We start from the raw sequence: 22,282 nt of genomic DNA on the forward strand, positions 1-22,282 counted from the left end.
TAGTAACTTCATACAGATCAGTGAATCTAGATATGTGAGTAGCAACATACTTACAACACAAACTTTACTTCAACTTCTGAAATGTTGACAGCTAGACATTTTTTCTGCTGTACTAAAATATTCTCTATTACCAAAACTATCACTGCACTCAGAAGTGCTGCTGGAATATTTCCCAACCTAGCTCCACCTGTTGATTGGATCTGCCCTTCTTCTTAGTCTTATTCTTCTTTCATTTCAATTTCCTTTCTTCCTATCCTTTGGTTTTACTTCTGGTACTATATACTGACTATCAAGCATGACCTTTTGGAGGTTTATAAATCATGAGGAGCATAGAAAAGGTGAATAGTCACAGTCTTTTCCCAAGATATGGGAGTCTAAAACTAGAAGACAGAGGTGCTGTGAGAGACTTAAAAGGTAACTGAGGGACAACTTTTCTACTCAGACAATTTTAGGTATATGGAATGAGTTGCCAGAGGACGTGATAGATGTGAGTAAAATCATAACATTTAAAAATACTTAGAAGTACACATACAGGGAAGGTTGAGGTTGAGGGGATAGAATGCAAGAAGATAGAACTAGCTCAGGTAAGCAACTTATTTGACCTGGAAAAATTGGGTCATAAAGCTTATTTCTGTGCTGTGCGACTCAATAACTTAATGATACTAAGAAGGACGTTCATCACCCTCAAACCGTGCACCCCCCCCCCCCCATTCTTTCATGACTCAAGGGATTGTTGCAATGAAATTTTCTACAATTAGAATTCATATTACAATGTTTTGCGGAATGCATTTGGCAGCAAAGCATTGTTCTATTTCAATATTCATATCTTTTAACTCACCAAACACTGTCAGATGATTCTCCGGTGTTTTCTCCTTCAACATTATAGTATTTGTCAATGGTTAAGTTTGCATCAGCATCGTGAGCAGAGTCAAAGTTTGTAACCACACGGGTTGGAATTCCTAAGCATCTTAAAACTGAAGAAAGAAGTTATTAATTTAAATATTGTGCATATGTTTCCAGTAGTGCCAAAATATCTTCTTGGTTGAGTGAATGAAATTTTAAAATTTAAAATAATAAATATTTCCACTGAAAATTATGATCATCAGTGATTTAAATGTCAATAGCAAATTTAAAGAAGCAACCAGCTAATAATTCAGATGGAAAATCGATTTCAGTAACTGCTTTTTTACTGGCAGTAAAAAAAGTTATAATAAAATCTTTCACTTTGATGTGGATCATCTGCAGAGTAAATTTCAGGACACTGCTCATTGCAACCAGTTGTACTTCTCTGATTTCATTCACTAAATCTGTCAGGTTATCATATTTTCTGTTGTGACAAAGGCATAATATCACTAGTTAATATCACTTGAGTCTATGGTGCATGCTTTGGAGCTTTTTCCTCTATTTCTACCATATGCTTATTTTGATATAGAGAACCAGCCTCTTCACACACTACTTATATTTTCATACTCGCCTGAGTTCCTACCATTAGTGACATTATGTAAACTGTCGTTTGTACTATTCCATTGGATTTATGTTAATCTGCTACTGAAATGCTGTTCCCATGCAAAATGTGGGAATACGTCATTTAATATTAAAATATTTTTCTATAACCACTTACTAATGAAAAATATATTTTAATTATACTTAGAAATGTTTAAATATATATGTACATTTAACACAATTTTCAGCTGTCATTTTCTTTAATAGCTCAAATGCCAGTTGTCTCTCTACCTGTGCAAGTCACTGCAGCAAACACCCAGCACTGCCCGTAGCGAACTGCTCTACAGTTCTCATCATTCCATTTCCGAAGAATTGCAACACTTCCATTCCATCTCCCTGGATACACTCCATCAGTATATGGGGAACTCCATCTACCAGTCAGAACTCCTTTATCATCTGAAGAATTCACCTGGAAATAAATGTGTACAGATATTTTTTGAAAATGCAAAAATGTGACAATGATAAATAAATAAAAAGAATGAGTATATTGGATAATTTACAATCACTTACAAAGAACTGGCTCCCATTTTTGCATCTGACAGTCATGACAATTTCACTTTTTTCAACATATTATTTGGTCCTACATCATATTATTTTTTCTGGGTCTACTGCTAAGGAAATTAATAATCCACAAACACAGTGGTAAGGGATAACCTTATTTATTTTAAGACCATAAAATATAGGAGCAGAATTAGGCTATTTGGCTCATCAAGTCTACTCCGATATTTCATCACGACTGATCCAATTTTCCTCTCAGTCCCAATCTCCTATCTTCTGCACCACCCCCCCCCCACCCACAACATTTCCTGAGCTGACATGCATTTGAAGTCAAATCACTGTGAAAAGTCCCTATTAATACCTAAGCTAGAATCAAGGTGGCAGAAAAGAGAAAATAGAAGATGAGTGTCCAGGGGTGAGCAGACAAGATTTTGTTTGGACCAAAGTCTTGGGATAGACCATTAAATCACAGTTTTGCTATTAGTGAGAAAGCATAAAGAAATCTACATCCAGTCCAGATCAGTTCAGATGAAGGTTCTGATTCCAGGCATTGATTGTCCATTTCCCTCACATGAACATATACTCAGTGGCCACATTATTAATAACAGGATTTATCTAATAAATGGTTCATTGAGTGTTTGTGAGCATCAGAGACATTTTTCCCCTGGAAGGGAATGGCTAATTGCAAAGGGGAATAATTTGAAGATGTTTGGTAGAAAGCATGGTGGGGTGTGGGTGGGATATCAGAGGTAGTTTTTTGTTTCACATAAAGAGACGTTGGTGCATGGAATGCGCTGCTTGTAGTGGGGGTAGAGGCAGATACATTAGCAACATATAAGAGAATCTTAGATAGGCACTTGGATGAAAGAAAAATGGAGGGCTATGTGGGAGGGAAGGATTAGATTGATCTTAAAATAGGTTAAAGGGTTGGCACAGCATGGTGGGCTGAAGGGGCTGTACTGTGCTGTTTTGCCAATTCTCAATGTTTTATTCTTCTCCTCCTTTTCTGAGTTTCCTGCCTTGTGGGTTTCATTCAATGTCATGCATTCTTCAGTTCCTCATCAAAGTGGTACTTATTCAAAGTGAGAATTGGCAAATTAATGTACCACTAATTCTCTCAATAGACCTCCGCAGGAGTGCAATATCTGAACCTGACCATATTCACTCTTCCTTGACCCAGAGGCTGGGGCTAACTGGTGTGCAAAAATGGTCTTTCTATCCTAGATCAGTTAAGGTACCTTCATGCTTGCACTATTTCTGACAGAGTGACTCTGCCAGGAGTACACCAGGGATGTCGTAGCTTTATCCTTGACATTTAAATGCTTACCATGGCAGACACAGTTCTAGCAATGTACACAGCAGAGCATCGCTTTCGAATCTCCTTGCCTGGTGATTTTAGATATTTGGGGGTGTTGTCCAATATCTTCAGGCAGATGTCCAAAATATCTTCTTCAAACTAGAGAAATGAATGTTTATATCAGTTTTAAACATCACAAATTTAATTCCCAGAGTTATTCCCATGCTATATTGTTTTAAATTTAACTTAGAGTTATTTAATTTTGTTTTCCTTTTCTCCAATAATTAACAAAGTAATGTTTCAGCTGCTCTTAGCATTTTTTCTTCAGTCCTTTGACCTTGAATCCATAAGTTGCTCATCCTTTCTCAGCTTCACTTGCCTTGTCAATTAAAGTACAGATTTTTAATCCCAACATTGGAGGCAGCTGCCTTCTTCCTTTGTTTCAATTTCAAAGGCCATCTGACAATTTCTGCTATCAAACGTACAGCTAGCTTACTGCAGTGATTATTTCATGTAACAGTTTTTTATTTGCAGATCAGGATTCTGTACTCATGGCTATACAGCTCAAGCATTCACACTTTCAGTATTCAGACATAGGCCCAAAGCAAGAATCAGCAGGTCTTTGGTTATGGGAACAGTACATACAGCTTAGCTTCAGTTTGTTACGTAATGTGAAAAAGACGCTCTGGAACATGCAACCCTAAAAGCTGAGTGATGGAAAGTTTTATAGAGATGTCAGAGCTGTGTGTGCTGGTGGTAGTCACAGTGGCATTTAAGAGACTCTTATATAGGCGCATGGATGGAAAAAAAATTGAACAGTTATGGAATATGTAGGAGGGAAGGGATAAAGAAGTTGGCTGATCTAGATCAGCACAACATCAGTGATCAAAGGGCCCAGACAGTGTTACATTGTTCTATGTACAATATTCTAACCCAAATCAGCACTTTGAAACATTAATGTACTCTGGAAATGAGCATATCTCAGCTGATTTCCACCATTTTAGTGCAAAATGAATACATTTAGTTCTTTAAATTATTTAACAGGGAATGATTTAACACAGAGATACATGACCACGGAATCAAAAGAGCTCTTTCCATGCTAACCAGTAGAAGTATAAAAATGTTATGTGATGTTACTCTGTCCACCAAAGTAAAGCAATAAAATATTTCCTAACACTCATATACCTGTCCAAAATTCCATTTTCTGTCACTGATATAATCACTACCACCAACATAAATAACTCCATTTTCATTCAACAAATATTCATTTCGTTGAACGTCACTGTTGAGAAAAACTTCATCCTCTGAAAGATAAAGAAGACAAGGCAATAATCATATGATCATGACAATATCAAAGTAAGTTGCAGAAACTTGTAAAATTAGTCAGCTCCATCATGGGTACTAGACTCTATAGTATTCAAGTCATCTTCAAGGCACGGTGCCTAGGGAAGGCAGTGTCCATCATTAAGGATCCCCACCACCCAGGACATACCCTCTTCTCATTGTTACCATCAAGTAGGAGGTACAGAAGCCAGAAGGCATACACTCAGTGATTTAGGAACAGCTTCTTCCCCTCCGCCATCCAATTCCTAAATGGACATTGAACCCATGAACACCATCTCACTACTTTCTGTTTTCTTCTGCACTACTTACTTTAACTTAACAATTTTATATATATACACATACTTAATGGAACTTAATTTTTTTCTATTTATTTATTTATCACGTATTTCATTTTACTGCTACTGTAAAGTTAACAGATTTCACGACATGCACTCGTGATATTAAACCCGATTCTGATTTGTAAGATATTAACAATGCAAATTCAACTGAAACTTACAAAGCCATCTGTTAAACATAGTCAAACTTACATTGGGAAAATTCATCAAAGTGTCTATTGCAATGAGTCACTAACTGCAGAAATACAGTTACCTAAAATGAGATGTACCTGAGCACCAGGGATTGAAGAGTACAACAAAATTTCCAAGATTGTACTTCACATCCTCTTTGTAAGCATGCTGCAGAAATAAGTTGTAGTAACCAATTATGGCTTGTGGCGATGGTGATATGGCCAAGCATAATTCATCTGTGGTGGCAGAGGAGATTACTCCACTCCATCTTTTTGTATTTATTGACTCAGTGAAGCGAACCTCTATTTTGGAATTGTTAGATCTCTTAGCTTTTTGACCTAAAGCAAGACCAACAGAAATAATTAAAAATATATCAAAAGCAAATAGTATTTTGTTTTGAAAATGCAATAATAATTCTTTTTTAACCAAACTATTTTGTAAAGGCAATGCAATTTTATTTTAGTATACACTGTAGCAAATACTACGGAACCGAACAGGTCAGGCAGCATCTATGGAGAGGAATAAGCATCTCAGGCTGAGACCACACATCAGGACAGAAGGTCTTGGCCCAAAATGCTGACTGTTTATTCATCTCCACAGGTGTTGCCTGACTTGACAAACTCTTCCAGCATTTTGTGTGTGTTACTCTGGATTTCCAGCATCTGCAGAATCTCTTGTATTTAAGTATATACTGAATCCTTTGCAAGATAATAGTTTGTTAGAACTTATAATTCTCCTACAGTACAACTTTAATACACTGAAAACATTGAAAATTGTACCAATTCTAAACGTTCAGTTCATATCCGGGGACAGGCTCTGGCTTTAGTCCAAAGCAGTCTTCCCCAATCACACGCATTGGATAACTATTAACCGGACTCCCGTGGGAGCATTTTGGTGGAAGCTAGTGCAACTATACATTCAAGTAAATATATCATATTTGTTCATTTATTAAATAAATATCACATCATAAGAGTAATTTTTAACATATATCTTTTATATCTTTCATGTTGCATTGAAATATTGCAGTACATTTTAAAGTGCACGTCTCATTACCTGCCTCTAAAATCAAGATTACTGTGGCCTCTTGGGGATTGAATCCATCTTTGAAGGTCACCTTAATATTGAAGGTTTGTCCCCTTCTGACTATCAGTCGCTTGTTGCTAATCTCAATTGTTCGATGCTCCTTGTTATTCTTTTCATACTGGAAGTCAACTTGGCACCTGTCAGCTTGGCACCCGTCAGCTTTAGAAAGAATTATTAAAGATTATTAAAGATTTTCTGTTAAAGTTTTAAATGTTGCTGAGCACTCCTGATTGTGGATTCTGTGACTCCGTGATTCTGGAAGAATAAAAGTACCTATAACGTGAATTGAAGAGAAGTAATGGGACAGAATTCACGGCTGGCAGTAGCTAATCATACTTGCCATCAATTTTTGTCATGAGTATTGATGCCTTGGCACTGAAAAAACTTTGGATTTAGCTTATACATACCAGACAGCAAAAAAACTCACCACTCTCTGGATGAAGAAGGTCCTCCCTTCGATCCTCTCTCATCCATCTCTTACCTTTGACCCTAAAGCTACAGAATGTTCTCTGGATTTATTTACATCTAATATGAAGACACACAATCTATACCACTCCAAATTTTATGTATCTCAATCCTGTCTCCTGTTAACATCACTGTACCAAGGTGAACAGACCACGTCCAACTAATCTCTACAATCTCTCCCTAGGGCAAAAGCATTCCGTGGTAGGCAACAACCTGGTGAATTGCCTATGCATCTTTCGATAGTGTGGAAACCAGGACCATGTGCTCTACTCCATCTGAGCTCTGGCCAATCTTTTATAAATTTAGAGCATGAACTCCCTGTTTTATTCAATGTTGCAACCAGCAAAGGCCAGTATCCCATATGCCTCCATAACCAAATGATCTACCTATGCTGCCACCTTCAAAGATCTTTGAACTTGTACAGCAAGGCCACTTTGTTCCTTGGTGCTCCCTCAAACTCTACAAGTTATGTCCTCATTAGCTCTCCCTAGCTGCATCATCACACATTTATCTGGACTATACTCCGTCTGCCATTTCTTGGTCCTTTTCACCAACAGACTGATATCATCCTGTAGCATAAGTGTACCCTCCATATTAACAACTCCAGCAACCTTTGTAAAATCTTTGTAAAATCTTGCTGATCACGCTTCCTTCATCTGTATCCAAGTTATTCATGTTTTACAAATAGCAAAGGTCTGATCAGTGTGGAACACCACTAGTATGAGGCATCCAAACATGAAAAACGACCTTATACGATCGCCCTTTATCTTCTATTGCCCAGTCAATTTTGGATCCAATTTACCAATTTTCCTTGGATTCTTTGGACCCTAACTCCTTAGACCAGTCTCTTATTGAAATCCATGTAAAACATGTCCACCGCAATGCCGCACTCAGTACACCTCTTCAAAAAGATTTTTTAGATTGGTCAAGCAAAATCTGCTATTACTTTTTAAATGATCATTACCTCTACCTCTCAGAACCTTTTCCACTAACTTCCCTGCTACTGATGTCAGGCTCCCAGGTCTGGAATTACCAGGCTTTTCTCTGTTGCTTTCTTGGAAAAGTGGATCACATTTACTATCCATCAGCCATCTGGTACGTTACTTATAGCCAGCAAGCTTTAAAAATCCCAATTAACACCCCAGCAACTTCTTCCCTTGTCTTGGAGAGCAACCTGAGATCAACTCACAGCCCTGGGGATTTATTACCCTTTAAGCATGCTAAGGTCTCAAATAGCTCCTCTTTATGGAGATTTCACCTGTCGCTTTGTATATCAGAAATTCTAAAGCTGCTGATTTGCAAACGGGGAAATATCACCTGCATTACCTGCAAAAACTGGGCCATTCTTCTCATTCATAAATTTAGTCAGTGCAAGTTTTGGCATTTATTTCCTTATGATAAAGAAGGGAGTATTACCTACTGAGCCAACACCAGTTTGCAGAGAAATCCTGTCAATTCCACTCCCCCATTTACTTCACCATAACCTATACTCTCACACATGCAAGTTAACTTTCACAAATTCCCTGATTTTCCTCCCAGCTACCCACACTGAGATAATCTGCAGTAGTCGATTAACCTGCAGCCAGTATATCTGGTGGATTTGGAGGAAATGAGAGTGTGAGAGCATGCACAGGAAACCCACATGGTGACAGGTAGAATGTGTAAATTCCACACAGATGGCGCTGGCTGAACTCAAGTCACTGGCTCTGTGCAGCAGCTGCACTACCTGCTACATCTTGGTTCCTTGAGGAAAACATCTATTTTTAATGAAAGTAACTAAACTTGCAGGGCACATAGGTGCAGCTAGTATTGCTGCTGCCTCAGGCCTCCAGCAACCCAGGGCTGTGTGAGGTCTCCCTGTGACTGCATGCATTTAGACCATAAGACCACAAGATTTAAGAGCAGAAATAGGCTATATAGCTCATTGAGTCTGCTCTGCCATTTTATCATGGTTTATCCATTTTCCCTCTCAGCCCCAATCTCCTGCTTTCTCCCCGTATATCCTTTTATGCCCTCCCTAATTGAGAATCTATCAACCTCTGCCTTAAATAAACCAAATAACTTGGCCACCATAGCTGCCTGTGGCAACAAATACAACAGATTCACCATTCTCCGGCTAAAGAAAATCCTGCTCATCTCACTTCTAAAAAGATAACTCCACTTTTCTGAGGCTGTGTCCTCTGATCTTAGACTCCCCCACCATAGAAAGTATCCTCTCCACATCCACTCTGTCGAGGCCTTTCAACATTCAGTAGGTTTCAATGAGGCCACCTCTCATTCTTCTGAATTCCAGTGAATGCAGGCCCAGAGCCATCAAATGCTCTTCATATGACAAGCCTTTAAGTTCTGGATTATTTTCATGGACCTAATTTGAACCCTCTGCAATGTCAGCACATCCTTTCTTGGCTAAGGAGCTCAAAACTGTTCACAATATTCCAAGTTCACAATATTAACCAGTGCTTCATAAAGCCTTGTCTGGATGTTTAACTTACTACTCACATCACAATATTGTGCTGTTTGGAAGGTTAATTGGCCACTATATATTACTCCTAGTCTATAAGTAAATGATGGAATCCAGTGAGAATCGATGGGAATGTGGGAAGAATCAAATGGGATTAGTTTATCAGGAGTGAAAGTGAATGTCTCACTGATAGTGATCACACAAGTAGTTAAGGGTAGAAAAGAAGGTATTGTAAATGACATGCTTGCTTTCACTGGATGAGGCACTGAGTAAAGAAATAACGATAAAGAGGTCATACGTACACAACGCTGGATGAAGGGTCAGCCTGAAACATTGGCTACTCTTTTCTCACGGATGCTGCCTGAACTGCTGAGTTCTTCCAGCGTCGTGTACGTATTCTTTGATCCACAGCATCTGCAGTTGTATTTTTGTATGTGATAAAGAGGTCATGTTGCAGCTACATAAATCTTTGGTTAGGCTGCATGGAGGATTGTGTGCAATTCTGGTCACCCCATTACAGGGAGGATAGAGAGGAACTTAAGGCTTGGGAAAGGGTGGAGAAAATGTTTACCAGGATGCTGCCTGGATTAAAGGGCGTGTTCTATAAGGACATATTTGGGTTGCTTTCTATGGAGAATCTGGGGCTGAGGGGGGAACCTAATATAAAATGAAAATGAAGCATGGATTGGGTATACTGTTGGAATCTTTTTCCCAGGGTAGAAATGCCAAGTACTAGACAGCATATATGTAAGATATGCTGGAACGAGCTTCCAGTAGAAGTGGTAGAGGTAGGTTTGGTATTGTCATTTGAAGCAAAATTAGATAGGTATATGGACAGGAAAGGAATGGAGGTTTATGGGCTGAGTGCGGGTCAGTGGGACTAGATGAGAGTAAGCGTTCGGCACAGACTAGAAGGGCCGAGATGGCCTGTTTCCATGCTGTAATTGTTATACGGTTATGTGGTTATAAGATGAGATAGGAAAAGTTCAAAGGAGGTGTGAGGGGTAAAGTTTTTACACAGGGAGTGGTGGGTCCCTGAAATGTGCTGCCAAGAGTGGTAGAGGAAGCAGATATGATAGTGGTGTTTATACATGAATCTGTAGGGAATGGTGGAATATCGATCATACCACAGAAAAGATTTAATTCGGCACCTTGTTTGGTGCAGACGTCATGGGTCAAACGACATGCTCATGTGCCTCTCAGTGTTTTATGTTCTGTGAATGCTTAAGTGTCGCCTCGGACCTGATGAATGGAAGATCCTGCTTCCACGCTGTATAACTCTGTTGACAGAAATCCACTGTGGTTTATATTCAAATGTAGGCATATACTATTAAATGTGTTCTATGAATTTCACACAGGCACAGTTTTTTTTAAGTTGGTGTTCCTGATAACTTGGGAAATCCCCTGGGGGAATCAAAATCTTTCTACTGTTATGAAGGATGAACAGTTCTGATGGACAATGGGGGGCAGAGTTGCCCATATTCTCCCCCCCCCCCCCCCACCGGGAGAATCACAAACCATTACTGTTGCTATGCTGCTCATGAGAGAGGGAGATGAAAAGAAAACATGCAAGAACATCTGCTACTGATAAGAGAGGGCAGAGAGACTTGTTGATTCACCGTATTATGACTTCTGAGACGGTTATTTATCTTATACCATTCTGTTCATTAACATTCCTCAGTGGACAGCCAGAGTGGGCTGGTTTGATGGACTCAGTCATTCAAAATTGATTGATAGCTGAGACCCCATGAGTAGGGATAAAAGTCAGGTCTGGAGAGACACCCTTCAGACACACCAGGAGACACACTAGTGGACACTGATTGAGTGTTGGAACCCACAGGAAGGTGTGGGGCTTTGGAGACTGAACCAGGAGGTCGGTCTGTAAAACTCACAGTGTTATAGTAGGGCCAGTGGGGACTTGTGTGTGTGTGTCCACTCATGCCAGAGTGACGAGTCCACCACAGAAGAATGGTCTAGCTGAAGGACAGAGGGGTCATAACTGAATGGCCGCAATGACACAACGGATCAAGAACGCAAAGGAAGGTTTGACTGCTGTAGCTGTTACTTCTCGCTCGCTCTCTCTCTCTCTCTCTCCAACGATTACAACACAACAACCAATATCTACCTCAGCACGCATGAACTGAACTGAACTTTAAATTCTATGACAATTCATTTACCCCTAGACATCGCTAGAGCTTGTTTATTATTGCTTATTATTATTCCTACACTTCTGGGTTTATTATTGCTAACTTGTGTTATCTATATATTTGCATTATTGATAGATTTTTGCTTATTTTTATTAATAAACACTTTTGAATATAGTACCACCAGACTCCAACGGATTCTTCTTTCTCTGCTGGTTAGACACCCAGTTGCGGGGTATGTAACACTACATCTTCATTAAGTCCGATAGTCTTAATGTTGTATTGATTCTCCAGCTGTCTGGTTTGAAATACAGTGCTTTAAAGGAAAATGACAAGGTAAATTTAAATGTGTTTTTAAGTCACATGATGGAAAGTGTACTAACACAAGATTTGAATTTTATAAGCCATTATACTGTTTCTTCTAAATAGTTTCTTGCTTCTATTTGGTTAATTTTTTTAAACTAATATTACTAAGTTCTCATAATGATTTATTTACTGTGTTACATACCCTGTGGGTATCTTGTGACTGTCTTATAACCATGACGTAATTGAATATCTGGCGAGCATGATGTAATGATCTGGTGATGGTGGGGTGATGTAGTTTCCCACCAGTGTGAGATCACATGATGTAATTTCCCCATCAGTGAGAGGTCATGTGATGGCCTGTTTCAACAGGTATAAAAGGGGAAAGCCTGCTGTGACGCAGGTCAGTTTGTGGTTTAATTCGTCAGTGACTCTGTTATGCTGCGTATTCATCTCATGACGCAGTTTTGTTTTAAAGTGGAGTTTTACTCTCTGCCTTAAGTCTCAAAGGTTATTGCTGGCAGTCTCACCAAATGCTGCCAGTTTAGTCCAGTTGGAGAGTGCAGAATTTATGGAAGTATGGAGACCCGAAAGATTGAGTAAAGTTGGTGTAGTCATTGGTAGTACAGGATTGACGCTATTGAATCCACATTCAGAGGGTAGTAACCCGCATCCGAGATAGCTCCTGCGTTGTGAAAGCAGAAAGAGCTGGGCGCAGTGTTATTTGCCAAGAGAAGGTCAGTTCTTTTAAGCCGTTTTTATTTCCTTCATCGTAAATCCTTCAGGCAAGACATATTTTGGCTGGGATCAGCAGTAACGTCTCGTTGTCGAGGAATTCATTACTTCAGGAAAGTCTCTCCTTACTGACTGTGTAAATCATTTGGACTTTTGCATTTATCGCTTTAAGAACTGTGTTCGCATTTATCGCTTTAAGAACTGTTCGAGTTGCCATAGAGCCGTTAACTTCCAGTTAAGTTAGTCGTTTGTTTACTTTTGGTTTCTTTATTGAGCAGTGTTTAATAAATGTTTTATCTGTTTATAAAAAAAAACCTGCCTCAATTCTATAGTTATTGTTGCTGTATCATAACAATTGTAGATTAGACTCCTTTCTGCTCTCAAAGCATTCCTATCAATCCCATTACTGAACTTACTCACTTAAACTCAACACCCCTACTGGAACATAAGCCATTGAAAGCAGCCTGCCTTAGCCCCTCTCCTGGGCCAGTTTTTCAAGTTGTTCCCAGGTGTAGCCCATCTTTGGATATCCTCCCTCTCCCAGTGGTCTGGGCTTTAGAGTTTCTGTTAGTGTTTCTGTAATTCTAGATTTTACATGATGGGGTTACTAGCCCCATGCCCAACCCTTCTCCTTCCACAGCCTGCCTTGGGAGCATCCATGGTGGAGTTCATTCTTGAGTTTATTTTCCTGTAATCTTAAAGTGCAACACTGTCCTGATTATCTCTTTAGGATAATTTGCTTCAGTTGGTTTTGTAGGTGTTGTTAGTTCCTGATTCCTGATTCTTGTGTAATCTGCCCAGTCATTCTCATCCTCTCCCTTCCAGCAGATATCAAATTTGACTGTGATACATTTGATTTATGGTGGTGGCTGTTCAAATTTAAATTCAGCTATCTATCATAACTAGAAGATATTTGCCCGATATGCATTTTAGCTGATCATTGTTCTGGGTGCAATAACATTCCTTCCAACCGCACCCTCAAATAATCCTACAAGTACCAATCATCAACCCATTATACGTCAGGAATAAGTCTGAAACAGTAACCTATCACTCTCAACTTATCCAGTACTATGGCAAGTAATGCCACTGGTTTCACTCCAATATGGCACATTGCCTGAATCTAATTTAAGATGATGCACAATACATTCAGCTCGTGAAGTTTATGCCAACTCTCAATAGAAGAATCTCATCAGGTTCATTGCTCCCTTCCTTGTTGCCTCCAGCTTTTTCTTTCCCATTTGCTTATCAACCAATGTTTGGTTCATTTGTGACCTCCCTACGTCAAAGGGCAATTTACTGTCATCAATTAAAGGAACCTATCCCTTAACAGGAAGAAACTGCAACTCCACAAAAATAGCACCTAGCAACAAGATTGAATGCAGGTCCGTGGAGCTATGAGTAGCAACATTAGAAGAGTAAGATAATGTGCATTAATGACTTCTGCACAGTCATTAATGGCTCTAACATGTACCATCATGAAGAGCATCGAGAGCTTAGTCATGAGATATTTTAAAGAATATTCCGGAGTTATGTGAATACAGCATATAATGTATTAATTCAAACAAGAGCCAGTCTTCAGTTCTTAATGCAATTTGAAGCAGTAATCAGTCTGAAGTTGAAAGTATAGCTTTACATACAGTACTGTCTATACTGCACAGGCTGATAGCCCGCAGCAAAATGCTGGCTTCTCAAGAGATATGGCTTGCCAAGTGGTTAAAGTGAAATGACAGTGGAATATGGGAAACAATCCAGCTCAGGAGTGTGGGGTGATACACGGTCAACTGGTGGAAATGGCAGTAATGAGGGAAGATACTATAGCTTTAAATTAAGGAGGCACCGGATTGCTTGGAGAGAGAAAGTTTAAAAGAAGCAAGCGGAGGTAGTTGGCACATTTTGCATGTCACATTCTTGAGGAGACATTGGATTACACATTATTAGGCACTTGGCAAGGACTAATCAAAAAATGTTTAAGCAGAGTGGCCATTGTAAGAGTAGGCTAATGTCGGAGTGGGAAGTTGAGGCTTTAGCGAGGAGAGACTCGTCCGTAGGTAGATTATTTTTCATTATTTATTCTTTCTGGCTCATCAAGCCTGCTCCAACATTCAATAAGATCATGGCAGATCTGGCCAACCTCTGGAAAAAGCACCTCCTCCTCGTCTCCGTCCTAAATCTACTCCCCCAAACCATCCCCTAACTCTAGTCTCACCTACCAGTGGAAACAACTTTCCTGCCTCCATCTTATCTATCCCTTTCATAATTTTATATGTTTCTATAAGATCTCCTCCCACTCTCCTGAATTCCAGTGAGAATAGTTATTTCTTATTGCCCATTTAGTGTGGATTCCAGACAGGATACTGGAATGCTCCCCTAGTGGGTGTGGGAATGTAGGGAGACCTCCAGTGTCCCTGATGCCCTCATTTGCAAGAAGTGCATCCAACTGCAGCTTCCAACAGACTGTACTATGCAGTTGGAGCTGGAACTGGATGAACAGGAAGCTGAGGGTTTGAAAAACAGGGCATACAAGTAAGTAGTTGTATCCCAAGTGCAGGACACGGGTAACTGGGTAACCATCAGGCGGGGGAAAGGGGATAGGCAGCCAGTGCCAAGTCTCCCTGTGGCCATTCCCCTCAATAACAGGCCTACCGCTTTGGATACTATTGGGGAGATGATCCAGCAGAGAAAAGCCACAGGGGTCAGGTTACTGGCTATGAGTCTGACTCTGCCCCTCAGAAGGGAAGGAGGGAGGGGGATGAATGGTAGTGAGAGTGGATTCATTGGTTAGGGGAACAGAAAAGAGGTTCTACAGATGAGAATGAGGTTCTGGGGTAATTTGTTGCCTCCTGTGTGCCAGATCAGGGACACCTCAGAAACAGTCCACAGCACACTTTAAGTGGGAGAGTGAGCAGCCAGAAGTTGTGATCCATGTTGCTAACAATGACATAGGTAGGATGGGTGACGAGGCCCTGCATTTAAACATCCAGATGTGTCTCCTACTGTACCTCTGTAATTCAAAGGAGGAATTGTCAACCCAAGAAATTGAAGTGATGTCATTGTAACTAATGAAATTGTATTGAATTACCAGCTCTTACCTTTGATGTTAACGGTATAATATATGGTATTTTTTGAGTTTGGAAGAGTCTTCAGAGAGGGCATCCAGTAGAATGCCTGCTTATTGTGATGAATAAAGATCTTTATTTCACCAGCTTCGGTGTTTCAGCAGTGACTCATCAACTCCTGCTTTCCAAACACTGTTGACCTTTCACAATTTGCCTACTATCGAAACAGATCAACAGCAGAGACCACACACTCGTCTATGAAGCAACTAGACAGTAAAGACACCCGTGGAAGACTGTTGATAACTGACTATATTTTTGCTTTCAATACTATCATTCCAAGCAAGCTCATCACCACATTCCAACCCTGAGAGTTAATGTTTCCCTCTGTTACTGGATCCTTTTCCTTCTGACCACAATTAGGATAAGTACCACCACCTCTGCCACAACCATTCTAAACACTGATGCTCCACAAGTTTGTATTCTGAGCCCCCTGCTCCACTCCCTGAACACTCAAGACAGCATGGCTAGATTCTGCGCTAACTCCATCTACAAGTTTGGAGATGATACCACCGCAGTGGGCCACATCTCAAATAACAATGAGTCAGGATACAGGAGGAAATGTTATCATGACAATGGCCTTTTCCTCAATGTCAAAAATCAAATGAAGTGGTCATTGACTCCAGACAGCTGGGATGGGGGTTGGTGCACATCAGTGGTGTTGAGGTTCAGAGGGTACAGAGCTGCTACAAGTTCCTAGATGTGAACATCACCTATAGACCTCCCTGGTCCAACCACGTTGATATCATGGCCAAAAAAAGACAACAGTGCCTCTACTTCCTCTGGAGGCTAAAGAAATTCAGCATGTCCCCATCAACTCTTACCATGTTTTATCAATGCACCAGAGAAAGCATTCTGTCTGAATGCATAACATCTTGATATGCCAATTGCTCTGCATATGACCACAAGAAACTACAGAGAGTTGTGGACACTGCTCAGCACATCAAAGGAACCAACCTACCCCACTCCGCCCATCCCACTGTTTCCAAATATAATTCTTGCTACCTCAGTAAATCAGCCAGTGTAATAAAAGACCCCACCCACACTGGACAGTCTCTCATCTGCCCTCTCCCATTGCGCAGAAGATACAAAAGCATGTCCCACTATGCTCAAGGACAGCTTCTATCCCACAGTTATCAATCAGACTCTTGACTGGACCTCTAGTGCAATAAGATGGACTCTAGAAATCACAATCTACCTTGTTATGAACTTACACTTTATGCTAACATGCACTGCACTTTTTGGTAGTGTTTAGATTTTATCTTGCATTGCTATTTTTCTACCTACTCAAGCTCAATGCACAGTGCAATGATTTATTAGCAATGATGTAATGATGTATTAACAACATGCAAGACAAGTTTTCCACTGAATCTTGGTACACGTGACAACAATAAACTAATGCAAATTGTTGCTGCACCATCTTGCTACCCTGGAGGCAGTCATACCAATACCTACCATGCTCTAGCACCCCATATAAACTGATACTAGCAAAGCTATCTATATACCACGTGCATACAAATACAAACGTTTGTAGATTGTATCCCAATCTTGCTTCAATATCCTTGTTTTTTTCTTGCTGAGTTCACTGATTATCATTGTGAAGGAGCGCCTTTGCTAACATTAAAATGACTCAAAGTTCACTACAACTGTCTTTTCTAAAAAATGTTCTAACACTCTTAAAAACACATGTTAAGCACATGAAGCTAGACTGGACTGCCAACACAGATGCCTTGTGCAGGAAGGCACAGAGTCGACTGTACTTCCTAAGAAGGTTGGCGTCATTCAATGTCTGTTGTGAGATGCTGAAGATGTTCTATAGGTCAGTTGTGGAGAGCGCCCTCTTCTTTGTGGTGGCGTGTTGGGGAGGAAGCATTAAGAAGAGGGACGCCTCACGTCTTAATAAGCTGGTAAGGAAGGCGGGCTCTGTCGTGGGCAAAGTACTGGAGAGTTTAACATTGGTAGCTGAGCGAAGGGCGCTGAGTAGGCTACGGTCAATTATGGATAACTCTGAACATCCTCTACATAGCACCATCCAGAGACAGAGAAGCAGTTTCAGCGACAGGTTACTATCGATACAATGCTCCTCAGACAGGATGAAGAGGTCAATACTCCCCAATGCCATTAGGCTTTACAATTCTACCGCCAGGACTTAAGAACTTTTTAAAAGCTATTATTAATGCTTTTTGAGATAGTGATTTAGATGCATATCATATTTTTTACTGAGTTAAGTATTGTATGTAATTAGTTTTGCTACAACAAGTGTAAGGGACATTGGAAAAAAAGTTGAATTTCCCCATGGGGATGAATAAAGTATCTATCTATCTATCTATCTATCTATCTATAAGCTAAGTATAAACATCTAGAAGAGAAGCCCAGGTACAAAACATTTTAAACTTTCATCCATGATCAAAATAATACCAAAAAGAAAGGAGTGCATGCTTTAAAAAAAAAATGCAGAACAAATAGGAGCACAGGACAGAGTTAGACACCGTTGTCAATCACTGTGGCAGGCATTCTTTAATCGTACCACATGCTAATTACATAAAGCAGAAGAAAGAAATCATTTGCCACAAATACAGTAAGCAAAGCAAGCAATCTTTTAGCATTAAAGCTTCAAACTCACAAGTCTCCATGTTGTTGCGACAAGGTAATCTTTTATTCTTTTTCTCAAATGCTCTGATCAACGTCTCCAATTGAAAAAGTCACTTCCACTTCTGCAGATCCTGCTTATATCTATAGCACCTAACCATCGCCACACCCCAGTAGGAGGTACCTAAGTAGGAATCCACGTAAACATTATGTAACTACTACTTTTGTTTAACCAGTCGCACAAATAAGCTAATCTTTGAAAGAATATCCAGTATATTCTAAACATGCACACAGTTCCACCCTGTTACATCCTTGGGCTGTGACTATAAAAAAACAGAATGCAGTTATCTGCTTTTTGTAGCCATGGTTTGCTGATTTTTTTTAAATAACCCAATACTCAACCACAATAACTGTCAGTAAAGATGTGATGCACAACCATCCAAAAAGGGCAACCACACTTGCACAATGTCAAGTTCCTTTCACAACTCCTGGGATAGTGCAGCTCCCTATGTCTTCCTGTTGCAAGACTGAAAGAATTCAGGTATTCTCTGCCATTTGGAAGTGCAAAGACAACAGATACAAACAAGCTCACATATTACTGAGTATCAGAAATATTATCAAAAGGAACCCCTTTTTCTACAAAAAGAATTTCCCTTTAGGGTGGCCTTCACTTAAAAGTTTGTAGTGGTCCATGACCATGTGGGTAATAATCAGGTGTTCCCAATTCTTCCGTCTCAATTTTTTTAATTTATTCATTCACGGAATGTGGGTGAGGCCAGCTAAGTCAGCATTTTTTGCCCATCCCTAGTTGCCTTTGAGAAGGTGGTGATGAGCTGCCTTCTTGAACCACTGTAGTCTCTGAGGTGTAGGTACACCGACAGAGCTGTTAGGGAGGGAATTCCATGATTTTGACCCAGCGACAATGAAGGAACGTTTTCACGTCAGGATGGTGAGTAACTCGGTGGGGTATTTCCAAGTGGTGGTGTTCCCAGCTCTCTGCTGTTTTCATTCTTCTGGATGGTAGTAGTCATGAGTCTGGAATGTTCATGGGATAACTGACCACTGCAAATCACCTCAGTGTGCAAATGAGTAATAAAATCTCAGGGGATTGATGGGAATGTAGATAGAATTCTTAAAAATAGAATTAGTGTAGATGCATGCTTGATAGTTGGCTTAATGTGCAACTCCATGCTACAGAACATTATAGTTCTATGACTTAGCCTTGAGCTGAAGGGGAGTAGGAGAGTTGGACCAATTTATGCTGAAGTTTTACAAGCAAATTTACACTCTATACTTCTGGTGTTTTTAGTTCTCCACAAGACAAAAAAATTGGCTATAACAAATCCAGATTTACTCACAAAAGCCTTTGGAAACGAAATCCTTCACTCAGCAATGGAATGAAATAATTCATCCACTATGCAGAAGGATGATGAAGAAAATACTCTGTGGTACTTAACTAAGGAAACAAATATGAGACTGTGTGCTGCTTCATTAGCAATTCCTTTTTATCCATTACTATTATAGAAATAGAGCATAGAATATCATAGCACAGTACATGCCCTTCGATTCATGATGTTGTGCTGACCTTTTAACATACTCTAAGATCAACACAACTCTTCTCTTCTACATAGCCATCTGTTTGTCTATCATCCATGTGCCTATCTAAGAGTTTCTTAAATGCCCCTAATATATCTGCTATACCACCACCCCTGTGTAAAGAAATTACCTCCAACATCTCCCCATTACTTTCCTCCAGTCTCTGGCTCTCACTCTTATCACCCTTGTACACCTCAATCCAGGTCACATCTCTTGCTCCATCAGTCCAAAGAGAAAAACCATATCTTGCTCAAGATAACCCATATCCTCTAGTTCAGGTAGTATCTTGGTCATTGCCTTTCCTTTTTCAATATTTTTATTGCCATTACATTAGCAGTGAATCCTTACAGTGCATTACACTCTCCCCCCCTCCCCCACCAAATTTAGTCATGTCCTCGTGACATTGAGATAATTCGCCAACACTTCCTGCAAAACACAAAGCCCAATCCAGGTGCAAAAGGCAGTGACTTAGCTCCTCAAAATGGTAGAGATCACGCCCTGTTCCCCTAGCGCTACATAGGCCAGCCTATCTGGTGGTCTCCTAATTCTCTGAGACCTCTGTACCTCCTCACCTACCTCTTCAGGCTCAGATGCTATTGGGGATACTTCTGGTCTACCTGGCGAGTCCTCCCCCGACCTGTCACTCATGCCCCCCCTGCAACTCAGAGCCCTCTGTCCTGTGGCCAGGCCCCGCTTCCTCTCCTTCAGTGTCCCACTGTAACCCAGGCTGCCCACTTCACCTGACTCAGCAGGAGAAGGGTCAGGAGTCTCTTCCTCAATCACTGGGGGGTTAACGAAAGGCAGCATATACCACACATTTAGGTTCTCATTATTCCTCTCAGGGGTGGGGACCAGCCTAACCTCACCTGTTGGAGGCCCAGTAGCCCCTGCACATTACGAAGAGTTCTCTTACTAGGTGTAGGCTCCAAGTCGGGCTCTGGGTCTATCTGCACCTCTTGACCCAGCGGCAACAGGTGGTTCCGATGCAAAATCTTGACAGGCCCATTCCCATCCTCTGGTTTCACCCAGAAAACTGCTAGGTTTGGCATCTGACTCTCCACCACATGGGGCGTAGCCACCCAGCGGTCAGCCAGCTTATGCTTTCCAGGTAGCCCCAAATTCCTTATGAGGAGTCTGTCTTCTGGCAGGAGTTGGGAGAACCTCATCTTTTGATCATACCTTCTCTTATTCCCTTGATTCTGCTGGGCAGCCACAACCCCAGCTAATTCAACTCTTTTCTCATGTCAGACACATACTTCAGGTAAGCCTTTGGTGGTAAGTCACCCTTGTCAGTCCCAAAACAAAGGTCAATGGGCAACCTCGCCTCGCACCCAAACAACAAATAATATGGCGAGTACCCAGTAGCTTCACTTCGCGTACAATTATAACAGTGAACCAGATGCCCAATATGTTGACTCCACCTGCTCTTCTTGCTGATGTCCAGGGTCCCGAGCGTTTCTAGAAAGGTCTCTGGCTGGGGATCACCCCGTGGGTGATAGGGTGCGGTCCTTGAATCCTTGACTCCAAGCAGTAAGTTCTCCACAATGACTCTGTCAAGTGCATGCACCACTGCAGGTGAGTTTATTCGACCGCTGGGCGAATTCCCAAACCTTACCAAGCCCACATTCTCCACTACAGTCATAAAACATGGGGTCGAGCACTACATATCCACAAAAGGCCTGCCAGTCCATCATCTTCCATTCTGTGAGCTGCTGAATTTATGCTCCCCCTGTGTAGTGTGCATAAAGGCAATACCCTGAATCAAATACTTGACTAGTCAGCAGATATGACCAGAGCATTCGATGATATCAAACAAGCTCTTACTAATGACACCCCACTGGAACATCCACTCCCCAAAGCAGCCATAGCCATTAAGCTGATGCCTCAGGCTATGCTATTGGTGTTTTGCATGAACAGTTGGTTTGAGGCATGTGGCAGCCACTCTCTTTCTTCAGCCAACAGCTCTGTCCCCCCGAAAGGAAGTGCAGCACATTTGACCATGAGCTTCTCGGTCTCTATCTAGCTGTCCACCATCTCTTTTTTCTTCTAGTAGGTCACCATTTCACAGTGTTTATTGAACACAAACCTCTCGTGCATGTGATGACCAAAATATCAGACCTTTGGTCTGCATATTAGACCAGGCCTACATATCAGAGTTCACCACTGATATAAAGCATGTCAAAGGGAAAAATAATGCCGTGGCTGGTTGCCTCTCATGGTCAGCCGTTGAGGCCATACACGTAGGGATTGACTATGCCAGTATGGCAGCTGACCAAGATAATGACCCGGAGGTCCAGGCTTACTGAACAGCAGTCACTGGTCTGCAGTTGGCTGACATGAAGTTTGAGGAAAATGGGGTTTCTGTCCTCTGCAGAGTCTCAACCCTTGCCCCATCGTGCACGCAAATTGGAGACGGAATGTTTTCAACTCCGTACATGGCCTCTCACATCCAGGTTGGAAGGTCTCATAGCAACTGGTTGCACTAACGTTTGTATGGCACAACCTCAGGAAGGACATGAGTGACTGGACTGCAGCTTATGTGGAGTGCCAGTGGGCAAAAATTAGCCATCATGTTCAGGCGCCATTGCCACCTTTTGAGGTCCCTGAGCCACAGTTTGACCATGTCAATGTGGACCTTGTTGGTC

General features: G+C 41.0%; 1 protein-coding gene across 1 annotated transcript in view; it reads right to left on the reverse strand.

Annotated features, from left to right (window-relative positions):
• LOC140735982 (protein-glutamine gamma-glutamyltransferase 2-like) overlaps nt 1–18,224 on the reverse strand; it is a 38,380-nt gene extending 20,156 nt beyond the window's left edge. Inside the window, exons 1-7 of the mRNA XM_073061624.1 lie at nt 18,076–18,224; nt 6,202–6,390; nt 5,247–5,486; nt 4,484–4,602; nt 3,329–3,457; nt 1,735–1,912; nt 839–974 (exon numbers count right to left, since the gene is read on the reverse strand). Of these exons, the coding sequence (XP_072917725.1) occupies nt 839–974; nt 1,735–1,912; nt 3,329–3,457; nt 4,484–4,602; nt 5,247–5,486; nt 6,202–6,390; nt 18,076–18,085 (1,001 nt within the window). The 5' untranslated portion in view covers nt 18,086–18,224. The remainder of the gene's footprint in view (nt 1–838; nt 975–1,734; nt 1,913–3,328; nt 3,458–4,483; nt 4,603–5,246; nt 5,487–6,201; nt 6,391–18,075) is intronic.
• Between the last annotated feature and the right edge of the window lie 4,058 nt (nt 18,225–22,282).

Source organism: Hemitrygon akajei, chromosome 11, assembly GCF_048418815.1.
Source record: "Hemitrygon akajei chromosome 11, sHemAka1.3, whole genome shotgun sequence".
Classification (NCBI taxonomy): domain Eukaryota; kingdom Metazoa; phylum Chordata; class Chondrichthyes; order Myliobatiformes; family Dasyatidae; genus Hemitrygon; species Hemitrygon akajei.